This window comes from Mixophyes fleayi, chromosome 8, assembly GCF_038048845.1.
Source record: "Mixophyes fleayi isolate aMixFle1 chromosome 8, aMixFle1.hap1, whole genome shotgun sequence".
Classification (NCBI taxonomy): Eukaryota; Metazoa; Chordata; class Amphibia; order Anura; family Limnodynastidae; genus Mixophyes; species Mixophyes fleayi.
The window spans coordinates 86,886,239-86,903,169 of record NC_134409.1 but is presented as its reverse complement, the minus strand read 5'-3'; the positions used below and the strand labels follow the sequence as shown (position 1 = coordinate 86,903,169).

At 40.8% G+C, this 16,931-nt stretch overlaps 1 protein-coding gene across 2 annotated transcripts in view; it reads left to right on the top strand.

Annotated features, from left to right (window-relative positions):
• LOC142099409 (platelet-derived growth factor subunit B-like) overlaps positions 1–14,974 on the top strand; it is a 31,904-nt gene extending 16,930 nt beyond the window's left edge. For both annotated transcript variants that reach the window (XM_075182825.1, XM_075182827.1), the window contains exons 3-7: positions 10,004–10,096; positions 10,388–10,581; positions 12,073–12,220; positions 12,333–12,502; positions 13,323–14,974. In XM_075182825.1, coding sequence (XP_075038926.1) covers positions 10,004–10,096; positions 10,388–10,581; positions 12,073–12,220; positions 12,333–12,469 — 572 coding nt within the window. In that variant the 3' untranslated portion in view covers positions 12,470–12,502; positions 13,323–14,974. The remainder of the gene's footprint in view (positions 1–10,003; positions 10,097–10,387; positions 10,582–12,072; positions 12,221–12,332; positions 12,503–13,322) is intronic.
• The last annotated feature ends 1,957 nt before the right edge of the window (positions 14,975–16,931 follow it).

Genomic DNA, 16,931 nt, shown 5'->3' with positions numbered 1-16,931 from the left:
CATAGTCTAGAGAAAACAAGATCAAGGCAGTGGCCATCCTTATGAGCAGGGCCGGACTGGGACTAAAAATCAGCCCTGGCATTTAAAGCACACAGGCCCACGTGGACTCCATGCACTATATTGTTGCACACTGATGCTGGCGCAGTACAACATGATGTAGTATGAGTGTGTGTGGGGGGGGAGGGGGTATTTATTTCTCCTAATGACCCTCAACATTACATTATTAGCACCCCAATTACATCAATAAATACCATGACAATACATTATTAGTACCCAAATTACAGCAATAAATAACCCCCCACACACACTCATACTACATCAATCACCCCCACATTATAGCAACCGGCATCACCCCCCACATTACAGCATCACTCCCCACATTACAGCGTCCAGCATCACCCCCCACATTACAGCGTCCAGCATCACCCCCCACATTACAGCGTCCAGCATCACTCCCCACATTACAGCGTCCAGCATCACTCCCCACATTACAGAGTCCAGCATCACCCCCCACATTACAGCGTCCAGCATCACCCCCCACATTACAGCAACCGGCATCACCCCCCACATTACAGCGTCCAGCGTCCAGCGTCACCCCCCACATTATAGCAATACCCTCTCCTACTTATTAGCAATACAAAGCACCAAACACACTACAACATTGCCACCAGCACGCCACCCCATACTACAGCAATACCACCAATTATACAGACGCCACTGTAGGAAACAATGTTTTGCTTTTTTCAAATCTCCCACAAAATAGCAACTACGAACAGAGTACTTACACACACATATAGGTAACAGGTACCCTTTTCCCTCAATGAAATAGTAATGGCAGAATTTTCATGAATCATTCCACATGAAATAAAACTAACATATATCTAAAAAAAACATAACTATTGAATGATCAGTTGAACCCACACGGCCGCATTAAAAGTATTTCCATCTACAGCAAAATGTCAGAGAAAAATATTTTTGTTTTACTACAGTAATTGGATATGCGTCTTTTCTATTCATTTTAAATAACACAGTATATAAATTAAGGGGGATAGAGGAGGTGGGTGAGAAATAATTGGATGTGACCCATCATGATCCATCAGTTTGATTAGATAGGAAACATTTAGATTATTTACCTGGAGACGTCTACCCCCTTGACTCACAGGCAGGGCTGACAAGAGGAATTTTGGGCCCTGATACAGCAACTTCTTTGGGCTCCCATCATATTCAACAATGAAAAACTTGCCTTTGGCAGAAGTTCATATGATGCCACACCGTAGTGTGCCCAGTTCATATTATGCCACATCGTAGTGCCCCAAGGTCATATTATGCCACATAGTATTACCCTCAATTCATATTTGGTCATGCAGAAGTGCCCACAAATCATATTATGGCATAGTAGTGCCCCCAAAACATATACCATACAGTAGTGCCCACAAATCATATTATGTCACAACAGTGCCTCCAAATCATATTATGCCACAATAGTGACCCCAAATAACATTATGCCATAGTAGTGCCCCCAAATCATTAGTAAAGCTCAGACAAAAACTCATTCACAAATAAAAATTGGTACAGCATATCAGATTCTGAGTGTGAGTCCCAAGAGCAGCTTAATACATCATTTACAATGCAAACAAAAATAGATATATTGACATAATTACAGATAAAATTTATGACAAGCAATGTTTTTTCCTCTTAATTAAAAATCTCTGTACAGATAAATATGCAAAAAACATTACAGCGCAATAATGAGCAATACATAGTGTTAAACATTATTGGATACGCTGTAGTGTTCCCAGTTCAAGAAAGGATGGTTAAAAACATATTCCACACGAGCAAATATATGAACTTACCTGATTATGGCATCCTGTGTTCTGTTCTCCTACTGGGCACGCTGGGCGAGGAGGGATCAGCAGCTGTCAGCTCACACAGGCAGTGGGGAGCAGGAATAGAGGGCAGTGGTCGAAGCAGAAATTTAGGAGTGGGGGTATAGAAAATATAAGTGAATGGAGTATGAAGGCTTGATTTTTTATTTTTTTTAACACTTGTCCCCTCTGTGCATTTCCATTCTTCATTACTACTTGTGTTTTATGATGGCTGCATCCCTGACATTCCCATTCTTAAGATGTCTCTCCCTTTACACTTTCTTTTACCTATGCCCCTGCACCACCTTCTCCGCTGTCTCTAACAAATCATCCTGTACCACCTACTCCCCTGGCTCTCTCACACGTCTTCCTGCACCCTCTACCCCCCGGCTCTCTCACTCCTCTTCCTGCACTCCCTACCACCCTGGCTCTCTCACCCCCTCTCCCAGAACCCCCTTCCCCTTTGGCTCTCTCACCCCCTCTCCCAGCACCCCCTTCTCCTTTGGCTCTCTCACCCCCTCTCCCAGCACCCCCTTCCCCTTTGGCTCTCTCACCCCCTCTCCCAGAACCCCCTTCCCCTTTGGCTCTCTCACCCCCTCTCCCAGCAACCCCTGGCTCTCTCACCCCCTCTCCCAGAACCCCCTTCCCCTTTGGCTCTCTCACCCCCTCTCCCAGCACCCCCTGGCTCTCTCACCCCTTCTCCTAGCACCCCCTGGCTCTCTCACCCCTCTCACAGCACCTCTTCCCCTTTGGCTCTCTCACCCCCTTCGGCTCTCTCACCCCCTCTCCCAGCACCCCCTTTGGCTCTCTCACCCCCTCTCCCAGCACCCCCTTCAGCTCTCTCACCCCCTCTCCCAGCACCCCCTTCAGCTCTCTCACCCCCTCTCCCAGCACCCCCTTCAGCTCTCTCATCCCCTCTCCCAGCACCCCCTTCAGCTCTCTCTCCCCCTTTCTCAGAACCCCCTTCAGCTCTCTCTCCCCCTTTCCCAGCACCCCCTTCGGCTTTCACCTCCTTTCCCAGCACCCCCTTCGGCTTTCACCTCCTTTCCCAGCACCCCCTTCGGCTCTCTCACCCCCTCTCCCAGCACCCCCTTCGGCTCTCTCACCCCCTCTCCCAGCACCCCCTTCGGCTCTCTCACCCCCTCTCCCAGCACCCCCTTCGGCTCTCTCACCCCTCTCCCAGCACCCCCTGGCTCTCACCCCCTCTCCCAGCATGCCCTGGCTCTCACCCCCTCTCCCTGCACCCCTTTCGGCTCTCTCACCCCCTCTCCCAGCACCCCCTGGCTCTCACCCCCTTTCCCAGCACCCCGGGCTCTCACCCCCGCGACCCCCCCCCCAGAAAATCGCGGACACCCCCGCGACCCCCCCCCCGAAAATCGCGGCACCCCCGCGACTCCCCCTAAAATCGCGGCACCACGCGACCCCCCCTAAAATCGCGGGCACCACCCCGAAAATCGCGGCACCCCCGCGACCCCCCCTCCCCCCCGAAAATCGCGGCACCCCCGCGACCCCCTCCCCCCCGAAAATCGCGGCACCCCCCCTCTTCAGTAAAAGAAAAAACAAATAAAAAAAAAAAGTAAACTCACCAGTGTAACTGGCTGCACAGCATAACGGGGGAGGGAGCTGGGGAGCGCGCAGCAGAGGTGGCTGGTTCCTGAACCCAGCCACCAAGAAGACAGGGGGAGTCGGGCCGGCCCATATAGCCATCGGCCCTTCTGGCATTTGCCAGAAGTGCCAGATGGCCAGTCCGGCCCTGCTTATGAGTAGGTGATTCAATCCACTGGGAAAGGTCAAGTGAGGAGGTTAGAGAGAGTAGTTTGGAAGCAGCTTTGGAAGGTGGGTTAGCAATGGGGATGTTGAAATCACCCATGATGATGGTGGGGATGTCTGAAGATAAGAAGTGAGAGAGCCATGCAGAGAAATCCTCAATAAATTGTTGGTGCGCTCCGGGGGGACGATAGATCACCATAACACGAAGAGAGAATGGGTTTAAAAATGCGAATAGCATGTACTTCAAAAGATGTGAACGTGAGTGATGGAACATTTGGTAGAAATGTGAATGTGCACTGTGGGGAGAGAAGTAGTCCAACCCCACCTCCTTGTCTGCCTTCAGGTCTGGAGGTGTGGGTGAGATGAAGGCCACCATGTGAAAGTGCTGCAGGTGAGGCAGTGTCTGATTGCATGAGCCATGTTTCTGTTATTGCCAGAAGGTTGAGGTTTTTTGAGAGAAAGATATCATGAATGGAGGTAAGTTTGTTACAAACAGAGCATGCATTCCAAAGGGCACATTTAAAGGACTTTGGAAGAGAGGGGAGACAGGTGATGTGTTTGAGATTTGCTATGGAGCGGTAGTGCTCTGATGTATGTGTGTGTGGGGGACCTGGATTAGGTGATATATCACCAGCTAATAGAAGCAGAGTGAGAGAAAGATAGGCAAGGGGATTGTAAGATGTGTGACTTTTTATTTTCTGGCGACAGGTGGAGGTTGTACTGCTTAGAGATAATAAATAGGACAGCAGTTCATGGGTGTTAACTAGAGGTGAGTGGAGTAATGCAGGTGCAATATGAACAAATGTTTGTGTTGGTGGAGGGGTGAAAGATGACACAGTCCTAAACATCATGCCATGGAAAGAGACTAAGAAAAGCAATTTGTTAAACATTGTGATAAAAGAAGTTAAAGGCAAAAGTGTAGGGGATTAAAAGAATTACCTATTTGAAGTGTTCCATATAGATAGACAAGTAATGCAGAAATAGGCTGTGGCAAATGTAGCTTCTTGCTGGAAGTAAAATCAAGTCAAATGTAGTCCAATGTTTGTCCAACTGTGTTGTCTAACTGTGCATTTTCGTCCACTTTGTGAAAAAATCCCACTTAGTGTAGAAATCACACACATCTACCACCTTGGCGGTTACCAGAATGGGGACTGTGGGAGAAAAAGAGTTCCCCTGTGGGAGAGTGCAGCGGGGGAAGCTGTATAATAAGGGGAGACCACATTTCTGTAAAGGACAGGAGACCAAAGGAATGGGAGAGGAAGAGGTCATGAATGGGAGTGAGTTTGTTGCACACAGATATAGTTTTTAAGCTCCACTAACAGGGACTGATGTGAATGATTACATTTCCTCTGTACAGTGCTTTGTCATATGTAGGTGCTGGCGTGTTTTGTTGCTTACTGTGACATTCTCACTCATTTGTAGAAGTGGACATTTCAGGATTTGTGACATGCACAATACACTGTCAATAAGTCTGTGGACAGTCAGACCCCAGCGACTCTTGGCCTGTTCAGTGTTTGTGCTTGGTGTGTTCTCATACAGACAGGGTGTGGTAAGCAGCTGTTTTGGAAACATTGGCTTCTGATAGTTACCTTAAATCTAAATAAAAGACATTGTCTAATTTTATTCCTTTCCCATCGCACAATAAGGCTTTTCATATTGAGACAGTTAAATGCTAGTAATTTATTTACTAGCCTTTTTAGAATGTTTCTTTCATATACTTAATCACATACCACGAATAATTAAGAAGTGGTTTTTTTGGTTTTTTTTGTGTTGCCTTTAACATGTATTTATTTAACTTTTGGTCCATGGATACTCTGCATGTTTACTATACATTATATTCTGTCAGCCATTCTATTTACTGTATAGAATACTGACATTTATTAGAAAATTCACAAGCAATGCTGCAGGCACTCGCATTATAGCAAGTTGCTGTGATTACATGTAAGCTGCTGTTATATATTTTATGATAATGTTTCTTGTAATTGGTTTAATAAAAATTGCCATTCAATTTACATTACAGGTTTTAACTACTTTACACAAGATCTGCATTTAAACTAAACGGTTTGTCACTGCGGATAAATATAAATATCTAAAGAGTGCAGTTTGGTATACTTTGAGAAAGGGGGCCATTGATTCCCAGAACTTAGATATAATAAGCACTTTGGTTGGCATTAGTTTGGCAGGCAAAGACATTCTTTTTGGATGTTAATCTTCTAACATTAGGCCATGTAAGGAAAATACAGTTGCTGTGGTCTAAATGTCTATGCAGATTCCAAACTGAGGGGTTATAGGCTTACTGTTTATTTTTGTATAATGACATGTACATCTAGCTGAATGGAAAACAAACTTTTCTTACAGAATAACAGCTAATTCATTTTTACACCTGGACTAATATAAAAATCACCCCTGGTCACGAAGAAATGAGAGTAGAGGATGCCTCTGGATAAATCAACCTAACTGCTATATTTATTACTTTTATATTAATTTTCATTCTAGTTACTTATTTGGCTGGTTCTTAAATCTAACCAATACATTGCCAACAACCACCATCCTTAGGCTGAGAATTTATCTTAAATACCCTCACAGTGAATTAGAGAAAAACCATAAGCAAAATCCCCTAGGACATAAAGTTAATTAGCAATGTACCTATACAGATAGCAAGTGGACATGTTTGTATGGGCTTGTTTGGTTGTTCCATGACGCTCTCAGCAGGTTGTGTTTATACTGGAGCCAGATTCTTGAGGGGAAAAACTATGATGTCATTTATTTTAGTGCCTAGCCCCCTTTCACATGGTTCCCTTTGTTAACAGGATAAAACATTAGGATCCATTTTAGCAGGAAATTTGTTTTTATGTCTATGTTGTTATTGCTGTACACATTGATTAGTCCAATAAACTGTAAATCTACTATTACTGATGATTGTGACAGACAATGCCAAAAATAGTATTACAGAGTGCATTATTGTCAGCAAGATGTGTGTGTGATCTTTAACTCTGCAGCCGTAGTTAATCCAGTTCTATCATACTGGTCAGTCAGCTTCTGGGCATCATGGGGGATAGCCAAATGTTCACGGCAGAGCATCATTGAAGGTTCATTTCCACAATAGCTGGGTCACTAAAAACCATACTTGCCAACATTTAAAATGGTTCTTCCGGGAGCTGCCAGGGAGAGGTGGGCGTGTAGGGGGCGGGGTCCCAAAAATCGCGTCATTTTAGCCCCGCCCCCGTGACGCAATGACGCAAATCACGTCATTTTACAGGGGGCGGGGCCAAACGCTGCGATTCTCGGTGAATCGCGGCGTTTGAACCGAATTCTGCCCACTTCACTAGGAAGTGGGCAGATCAGGGAGATTGCCGGGAGACTCACGCGAAATGCGGGAGTCTCCCGGACATTCCGGGAGAGTTGGCAAGTATGCTAAAAACTAGAGATGCTCACTGACCCCCGTGTTTTGGTTTTGGATCTGGATTATCTTCGTGTTTTGGTTTTGTAAAACTGCCCTTGCGTGTTTTGGTTTTGGTTTTGTTATTTTGTTTAAAAATCAATGTTTTTGGGCATAAAATAACCTAATTTAGTGCTCCACCTGTTTCTTGGATAAGTAAGGTAATTCTAAAGCTAATAAATTAGGAAGAAAACAGTTTAATCCCTGGTAGGCCGTCCTTAATTCTCCACACAAACCTGGTTGTCTTCCTCTCCATCTTTGACTATTGGCAATGCAGCCATCGTCTTTGGGTGTATATTACACCCTCCACTTGTAGTTGAATAGAAAAAAAGCAGCCTGCATAGACTGTGGAATTAGAAAGTAAAAATAAATGGACCAAGGTAGATTTGGTATCTGTCTGCATCAGACCCCCTCTCCACTAGGAGTAAAATAGTAAACTATTCAGCCGTTAGTCTAGAATATAAATAGAAATTGAGAAAGGCAATTTGGTATCTGTCTGCATCATAATCATCAACATCATCATTAGTGCCCTCGTCGCCTACACAAATCTCCCCCTTATCCTCTTCTAATTCAAAAGTGGCATCCTCAATTGGTGTATCACCGACTACACTCGGGCTGTTAAGGCACACATCAGCAGAACTGCTGAAAGGAACCTTCTTTATGGGTACACTGTCACTAACAGAATGCTCACGATTAGACATACCACTGGTGGATGGACTCTCCCAAGGGATTGGTGTCATTTCTGATTCAGAGCATACATTATCCTCTAATGCCTTACTGTTTTCTTGCAGCTCGGCTTTCACGCGTAACAGTACTTGTGCACCACTTTTAGACTCCAAATTACTTGGTTTTGCTTTGTCACGAATGTCCGTACAAGAAAAAGGCTCAGTAACATTTTTTGATCTGCCACTAATAGAGAAAGGCGAAGGCCTCATTCATTCTTTGCCACTGCATGTGTAGAATGGCATGTTGGCAAATTTTTTTTTATCGGCAGTTAACTTTTCCTCAGTTACACTTCTTTTGCGCTTCAACACGGTAAATTTTTTTTGGGGGTGTGTTTTTTTTTTTACTAATTTCAAAAGACTGTAGTTTGACATCGCCTTTCCCAGATGACGTACTGGGAACACTACCATCAGCACTGGTGACAGAACCTGGTTGATGATTCTGTTCATATGTGCTGCTTAGAATCCATTATGAGCCCAACGTTCTTGTAGTGCTACAAATTGTTTTAGATACTGCTGACAAATATGACTTTTGACAGCCACAAAAATGAATGCAAAAGAATGGGGTACATCCCAAAAGCACTTTGGAGTGCCAAATATTGAAGAAAAAAAAAGACTTCTCTATCGATTTTTATCAGAATTGGAATGTTTGTCCCTGCTCTAATCAGCCTGTGACTACACCCTGCTCTCTCCCTCTGTCAAATGGCGAATGATTGCTGTGGAGGCAGGTATTTATAATTTCCAAGTATCGTGAGAACCGAGCCCTGACGACGTCACAATGACGTTCGGCCTTGATTTGGATATCGAGCGGGCGGGAGTGTACTCGGTTAGGCAAAGTTCGGGTGGGTTCGGTTCTCGGGGAACCGAGCGAGCACATCTCTACTAAAAACTGTCTATTGTAGTTGTCCAATTTCAGTGCCAAATTATCATTTAGTAAACTTTAGGGAGAACATAGCCAACATTATTTTCAAACTAGAAGCATATACTGTATATTGCCATAGATTGTAAGGTTGCGGACAGGACCTTCTTACCTCTCTGTCTGTATTGTTCCCAATTGTAAAGCACTACAGATTTTTCTGGTGCTATATAAATAAAAATGATGATGTTTTTCTAAAACAAATCTATCTATGAGCAAACCAATACAAGGGCGCTTCTTTTGAAATATGTCATATACCTAACAAAATTCCAAATTGGAAAATTCAGACAAATCAAACCACACCCTAGACCTGCCCAAAGCATACTCTGACATGTCTATGGTACACCCATATGTCAGAAGGCCATATCTTTTTGGTCTGGCCATGTCTATTTTGACCTCTGTATACATTAAACTTATCCTAACAGTCTTAGTTTTCAGAGGGTATTTCTATTGCCAGAACAAATATGCTTACCATCAGAGTGATTTACCCTATAGACACATTATGGACACACCTATGGAAGCACTGTTCGGGATGCTGCATACAAATTAATTCATTTTAATGTACTTACTTTATTTTTTTAAATCCTTTTTTACTACTCGGGGATGTGTTTACTAAAACTTCTAGAAAAGAAAGGTGGAGGTGTTGCCCAGAGCTGTAACTTAAAATTTTCGCGCCTGGGGCGAGAAACAAAAATGCCACCTCCCTAGCAGTCGCATCTATTGCACAGCCCTACTTATGGCCCTGGTGTTGCCCATATCAGGCATTCAAGTACAAGCTATCATTAACATTAGAAAATGATAGCTAGAATTTGATTGGTTGCTATGGGAGCACCTTCTTATTTGGTCTTTGCCACTCACCTATTTATTCCAGGAAAATATATGTAGAAGTCAGTGTTATTTAGAGGTTACAAAGGTAGGGTATATTAATTCACATGTGCTCTATCCCATGTTCATTAACATTGTAGGCTTTATAGCTCCTACTTCAGATAGTTTCCTGCAAGGGTACACACTTATCTGTACAAAACAAGATATAGTTAATTTTAGCTGTTAATTTCTTTAAATACAAAGTTACTTTTTAAGACAAACTTACAGGAAAGAAAAGTGTTACTTTGTAAGTGTGAAAATTAAAGCAAACTGAGCTGCACCGTATCTAGCACTAGAATCACATAAAACCACACCTTATGTTTACTCTAAAAAACAATGTTTCTTTGCAATCTAACCTTGAATCACTCATGACTTTGTACAGTAGATGGACAAACAATTGAAATGTAATCTGTGTCTCCCCTTATAGATGATGAGGAGGATATGTTCAAAGTAACCAAAAATGGAACAAGAAGTTTACTTAGGGGCAATTCCAGCCACTCCCGAGTCATACGCAGCATAGGTAAGTGAGTTCCCTAAGCTAAACTATTCCTCAATGAAAAAGGCATAACTTAGAAATCACATCAATCATGCCTGTTTTATAGATATCCACTCTTATTAAATTTGTACTCAAACTGTATATTTGTAGATATAAATGCACTTGTACATGTTGTAACAGCTGCACATTACCCTTACTACACACAATTATGCAGTAGATCACTATTGTGACCCAGTCCGTTCTTTGAAGTCTACTAACATTTTCTTTGTAAATTTGAAAGTTGTGTTACTGATTTAAGACCTTATTTTCTCCCAGATGCTCAACAAGCTGAGATTGCACAGTGCAAAATAAGAACAGAGGTGTTTGAAATCACCCGCCAACTGGTTGACCCAACCAATGCTAACTTCCTAGTTCAGCCACCATGTGTAGAGGTGCAGAGGTGTTCTGGGTGTTGTTACTCAACTCATATAAAATGTGTTCCAATTCGCACCCGCATTCGCTACGTCCAGGTAATATATAACTCTGGGGAAACTAAACTTCCCAATGCTTTTAAGTCTGACTTTCAGTTATATGTAAATTTGGCACTCAGGCTGAATGTCATCCCCCTTGATGCTTATCAGCAAACTGCCATGTTTAGTTAAATTGATGGCATCCAATAAAGGCATTTAGCAAGAGAGACTTGCCCACTATTGGAAAATTGTTCTCTTTACCTTTATGGCAGAAATTCTATCTTACAGTCTTACTCTGAGTTCAGGGATTATTTTGCCACATTCCTGTTGGCCAAGAAATCTGGACAAATTCCATTAATGGAGAGGGGAAACTTTAAAAAATAATTTCTTATAATATATTACAATCTTTATTTCTTGTATGTACCAGTTTCACACTAGTTTAGTCAAAAGCAAGAAACCCTGATATATTGCTCAGGGAGCACCAAGGGGAAATCATTACACCTTCATTTTTGATGACCTTGGTCCGAAAATATAGACTGCGGGGCTTTATATTTTATGACACAATGAACACTGGATTCAAATGTGTAATTCAGTAATAGCTATGGATTTGCTTGGTATGATCAATGCTCCAAAAATCCATTTAACATTAATATAAAGATAGGTCAGCTTGTTTTGTGCTACAACGGTCTAATCTTATACAGACACTAATTTCAAAGTGATCATCCTTCATTAGCCAGGCAGAGAATCATGACAACAGACAACTATAGTTCAACAGCAGCTAAAAGGACAAGCCTAGGGAATTAATATAGTATGAATTATTTAGAAAATGTAGCAACACCTGCGGATTATTCTGTACATTTATTCAAAACATGCACAAACACTGGAAAAAATAATGAAAATATCCCACCTGCAATGCAAAAGCCATCCTCCCCGATTTCCAAAAAATTAAAGCAATGTTATATTTGATAAGCTGCCAAACTTCCTACAAAATAGTGATTAGCTGAACGATTAAGCTGCTGGACATTTTTCACAGCAATGCTTCTGAAATATAACAAATGTACAGTGTATAGATCACATACAAACTTATCCAACTTTTTTAGTCAATTAGTTTACACGGGTATTGGAGAATTTCACACAATATTGCAAACCCACTGGTGGGGGTACTTTCCAGGAAATTATTCTGCTTTGGAAAAGTTGAATGTTTTCTATGGAAAATTTCTAGCTGGATATTTGTGTGATGGAATATTTATTTGGAGTGGTAGAAAGATGTGCTACGTGCACAGTATGATGATTCTGGAGGTAAAATGTGTGCCTCTGACAGTGTGTAGAACCCATATTATTTCCAATTTGTATTTTTGAATACATTTAAAATCTGTACTGAGCGGATGAGGTAGAAATTTCATATAAGGCAACAAAATATTGTTATTTATTAATGGCTGGTTTTGAGTCAAACTTCTTACTTTTTGCAATTTGTTGAGACTTATAACAGTGTTATAATTATTCTGTCCATCACATATCTTTGAACTTGTTCTAATGATTTTCCTGGTACAGGTGAAGAAAATTGTGATACAACGAGGCAAGAAGACTACTATACTTGTTTCGATTCCTCTAGAAGACCATGTGGAATGCAGCTGTGGATCTGTCAATCCCACACATGTAAGAAGTCATCACCATCACCATGAGCACAGGGGAGCTGCAGGTAATTATCTTGTTTGTGATTGTGTATGTTGTCTTGTCTTTATACTTTCATCTTTCTTGTCTACTGACATCTTTTGAATCCATTATAAATCTATACCGTTTGTTTATCACAGGTGTAACTGTAACTACACCGCCTCCGGAACTTGTTATTGGGAAAGAGGATCCCCCACTTCGACCGTCAAAAAGAAAAAATAGAAAGTTCAAGCACCTTCCCAGCAAGAAGGAGCAGAGAGATCGCCTAGCTACGTAGTGGAAATGCTTCTTTTTATCTGGCACTGAGCAGGTGAGAGATGATAATCCTCTCCCAATTATGAACACATTCAATTAATCCTAAAACTAGCGGTGGGACTTGCCACAAGTCCTAGTGGGATTAAATGCATTGGAAGGTAGTACCAATACTTTAAACCTTAAATCTACAGCTTCAACAAATAGTTATAAGATTACGTTTGCTACGAACGTCCAAGTATAATGTTTGCCCCTCTATATGACCCATAGACAAATGTTTGGGCAAGTTTTGTCTTGTTATGGTCTTGTATATTAATTTAAATAGAGCATTTGTTAGTCTTCAGACTTGAAAGAGCCAGATAGCAATGTTATTAAAATACTATATGTTTCTAGTGGTTTGGTCACCTTTCTGTGACTGTGGAGATGTACCATGCTCCAGTATTGAAAATACTGAAATCTGAACATTTAAGTTACACAATCAGCATGTATACTCAGAGTTGTTGCAGTAGTTTAAAATATGGGTTCTCATCTGTTCTCACTAGGCAAATCAATTATTTTGAATATAAGCACAGATAAATAACATGATACACTAGGCTTGACTTCAGGATCAGTTAACAATATACTCAAAAAACACCCATTAAATCATATTTAGGAACACACAATTTATTTTTTTTGCTCTATTTAACCAGACTATTTAGTATCCCATATACTTAATCAGTGAAAGGCTTACAATATAGTTTGATGTACATTAAAATAGGTTTTTAACTAAATAATAAGGGTTTTAGCATTTTTATCCAAAGTAAGTGAGTATGCAAAATGTGTCACATTAGCAGGTCTTCAATATACTTTAAATGTATTCTCTCTCTTTATTTTTCCAGGATACACAGGGAAAAGAAGTTTGGCCCCCATGGGGTCCGCAGACTCATTCTGGCCGCATGCTTCCAATGCAAGACATGGCTCTGGTGTTTTATAGAGACAAAAGAAAGACTGTGCCCTATCTCTGCCTGCTACCCCTCACTGGATATATCACTTAACAGCAGACACAGAAATGTGCTTCTTTGGCTGCAGCAAAATTAAAACCACTCATTACCTATTTTTGCCCAAATTTTAAGTTTTGCATTTCAGGGGTAGTGGGAACGGTAGGGAAATACAAAACTCCTCTTGAACTCACTGGATGTATTTTGTCACATTATTTAATGTAGTTTATTTTGTATTTTTATAATATATATATATATATATATATATATATATATATATATATATATATATTAGTGTGTGTGTGTTAACCCGTGCATGATACTCATGCATTCTAGTCAAATCAAGCTACTTAAGGTGTAAAAAAGGTTCTTGTCATGCATTTGGGCCATAGCCCAGGCCTCCTCAGGGGAAGAGCGTTACTTCCCGACGTAAGCGCCCTTTTTTAACGTGGTTTTGTCCACATGTCACCACCTCATAATTCTTCTCCATCACCTCATCCTTCATTTTCATCGCCACATCTATCCAGATGTCTATCCAGACACAGGGATCTCTCTCAGCGGTCCTGATTGTCACACTCCTCTCACTCTGTCACCCCCGGCAACCACCAACCACTCCCCACTGTCACCCCCGGCAACCACCAACCACTCCCAACTGTCACTTCTCCTTCAAGAAATATATATATATATTTTTAAAATCTTTATAAACACTTTTAACAATTAACAAATTAAATTAACAAATTAAAAACATCTTAGTATACCAAATTTCAGCCCTTTCGGAATTTTTTTTTCCACACACTCTAAGAATTTAGTAGGTCAGTGTGTAACTCCGCCCAGCAGGTGGCGCTGCAGCTTGGTTTTATTTTTTCCACACACACACAGACAGACTAACACACGCCACTAGACATTTATAATATATATATATATATATATATATATATATATATATATATATATATATATATTTACACACCTATTTTTGTAAAAAGTTGTTTCCTTTGCTCAGATTGCATGAGGCAGGACAGAGACTGGAAAATGGGAATGGGGCTGCATTCTTACTGCCCCCCAGTAGTTATGTATTTTATAATGTCATGTACACTGAAGGAAGAGGTCACAGGCTATATAAACTAAGCATGTTTCTGCTCTAAGCTAGTGGACTGTACCATTGAGAGGTAATCTGAGGTTAACCAACTGTTGTCTGACCACAACTTCCAGCACAACAGAAGTTGTAGTTCAACAACAGAGAATAACTTTTGCCTAATCTTGTTTGAAATGAACAGTGTTTTTAACTTTTTTTTATAATGGCAGAAAATGGATGAAGATATGGCCCCCCTCGAACTTACTTTACCCATCTCCCAATTGTTTTCAGTATTCCTCAATGAACTGTTTTACTCTTTCCCATTTCTCTGAATTCTCTTTGCACACAGCTCTTCCTGTCAATAAAAAACTAAAATATTGGTCTATGTAAAGTAATTTATATTCTATATTTAAATTGTACAAAGAGAAACCCAACCAAACCTTCAATTTGTATTAAAAAATACAACCTTTTATTGAAACTGCTGTTTTCAATTCCGTTCTAAATGAAAAACAAAAGACTTTCAGCTGTGGATGATTTTCTTAAGATGGACACAGAGGTTGATTTGGACGTTTGACTCAGTAACAGTGTCAGTGTTCAGTTTGGCCACATGTGGGTATCCAGGATGGTGCACAGATAGAGTGGTTGGATCTCTTTACTGGGGTAGTTAGTGTTATTAGAAGATGATGATACATACAAGGTCATTACCCTCATGCTTGATTTCGATTAGATTATTTTCAGACACTGGGTTATTTTTGAGTCATATGCCCAGTATCACTACTGATATCGCAGTATGTATGTAACCAGCATTACAGATAGGGAAAAGAGTCAAATGAGAATTTCATGTTTTAAAAGGGCTTAACAGGGTTTGTTTACTAACATTAGTGGGAAACTGCACAATGCAGGACTCAAAGGAGCCAATCATTGCTCTGCCTTGCACTGGATAGTTTAAGGGTAATAGCTGTATTATTGCTATTGGAAACTGAAGTCTGCAACCTCCAATTTACTGTAATTTCTAGTGAAAGTTGTCTTGCACACAGCAGCAAGAGGTTTTTGGATTGCATGATCATCACTAAGATGCTTATTTAATAATGTTTGCATAGATCATTTTTTGTAAATCATAGTATCGGTGCTATTGCTAATAGTCACAACACATTTGTTATTTTGGCTCCATGTTACTAAATAAGCCTTTCTATGAGCTATTTAAACACATGCAGTGTGCACTACACAAACGGGACAAACATTAAATTAATATGTTTAGCTTAGGAAAATGTGGATATTACTTTTATTTTCTGTCATTCACATTTTATATTTCTTAGTGTGACACTCTCATTACATTGGTGGTCTGCTTTGAAAGGTTCATCTTACTTCCTAATTCTGTGAGCTAGCTCCCATCCTGGAAGAGTGAATGTACAGAAAAAACATTTTGTCACTTTGATAATCTCTGTGTTAATTTGATATTAAGAGCAATATTAGAAGCCACTGTGATGTATACTTCTTATTTTATGAGCAGCTAATACTATTGTTTATATCAATGTCTTCCTGGCCTGCATATTCATTATATTCATTTACTTGTTATTTTGCTCCATGTTTTGTAGAACTATGGAGTGTTTAGTGCTGCTGTCATACCAACGCACTTCTGCAAACCTTGAAAATTCCATAGCCCGTGATGCAGATACAAATGCAGATTTCCATAATGGCAAAGGATAGACCTTAACCTATTGGCTAGTCAGTAGGTAGGAGGGCTGTATTTTTAAATAACTCTTAAGGGTGGGCATCTATGTCAAATAATTAAGAAAACATATTTAACAGCTTTTGCAGCTTTCTGATGAGTTCAATGCATTCATAAATTTGGACAGACATTAAAGGAAATGAGAACCCACGGCCGCATCACAATAATTCAGTTTGCAGGTGTCTCTGGAACACCGTGGTATGCCCAGGACTGAATTTGAATGTCATGTGATCTATCATGTCATTCTACCCTGGGCACTCTCTTCAGCCAGGTATGCTCAGCTGCTGCAATGTCCTCATACCAATCACAATCATTTCCTTTTCTTTTAATGACAGAAGTAATTATATTTACCTGAAAAAATGCTTCTTAATAAATAGTAGTCTCATGTTTCCCATTGGTGCCCTACAATATGGGAGTTGCCCACAATATAGTTTTTGAATTTATGGTCTGTTTGAAAATTGGATATTTTATGCTAACTTAAGCTGTTTAAATAAATGGTCGCGCATACTAACATTATATGGTGCTTTTTAATTAGAGCCTAGCTCCAGACCAAAGTGACCAGCATTGTTTTCTGCAATAAGAATATAATTACTGTACCTCTCCTAAGAAGGAGCTGCCCCCATCCACTAACCACTGATAGAAGACAGCAGCTGCAAAGGTAACCTCACGCCAGGAGGAAGGATCGGGTAGCTGCTGGAGGCAGCCA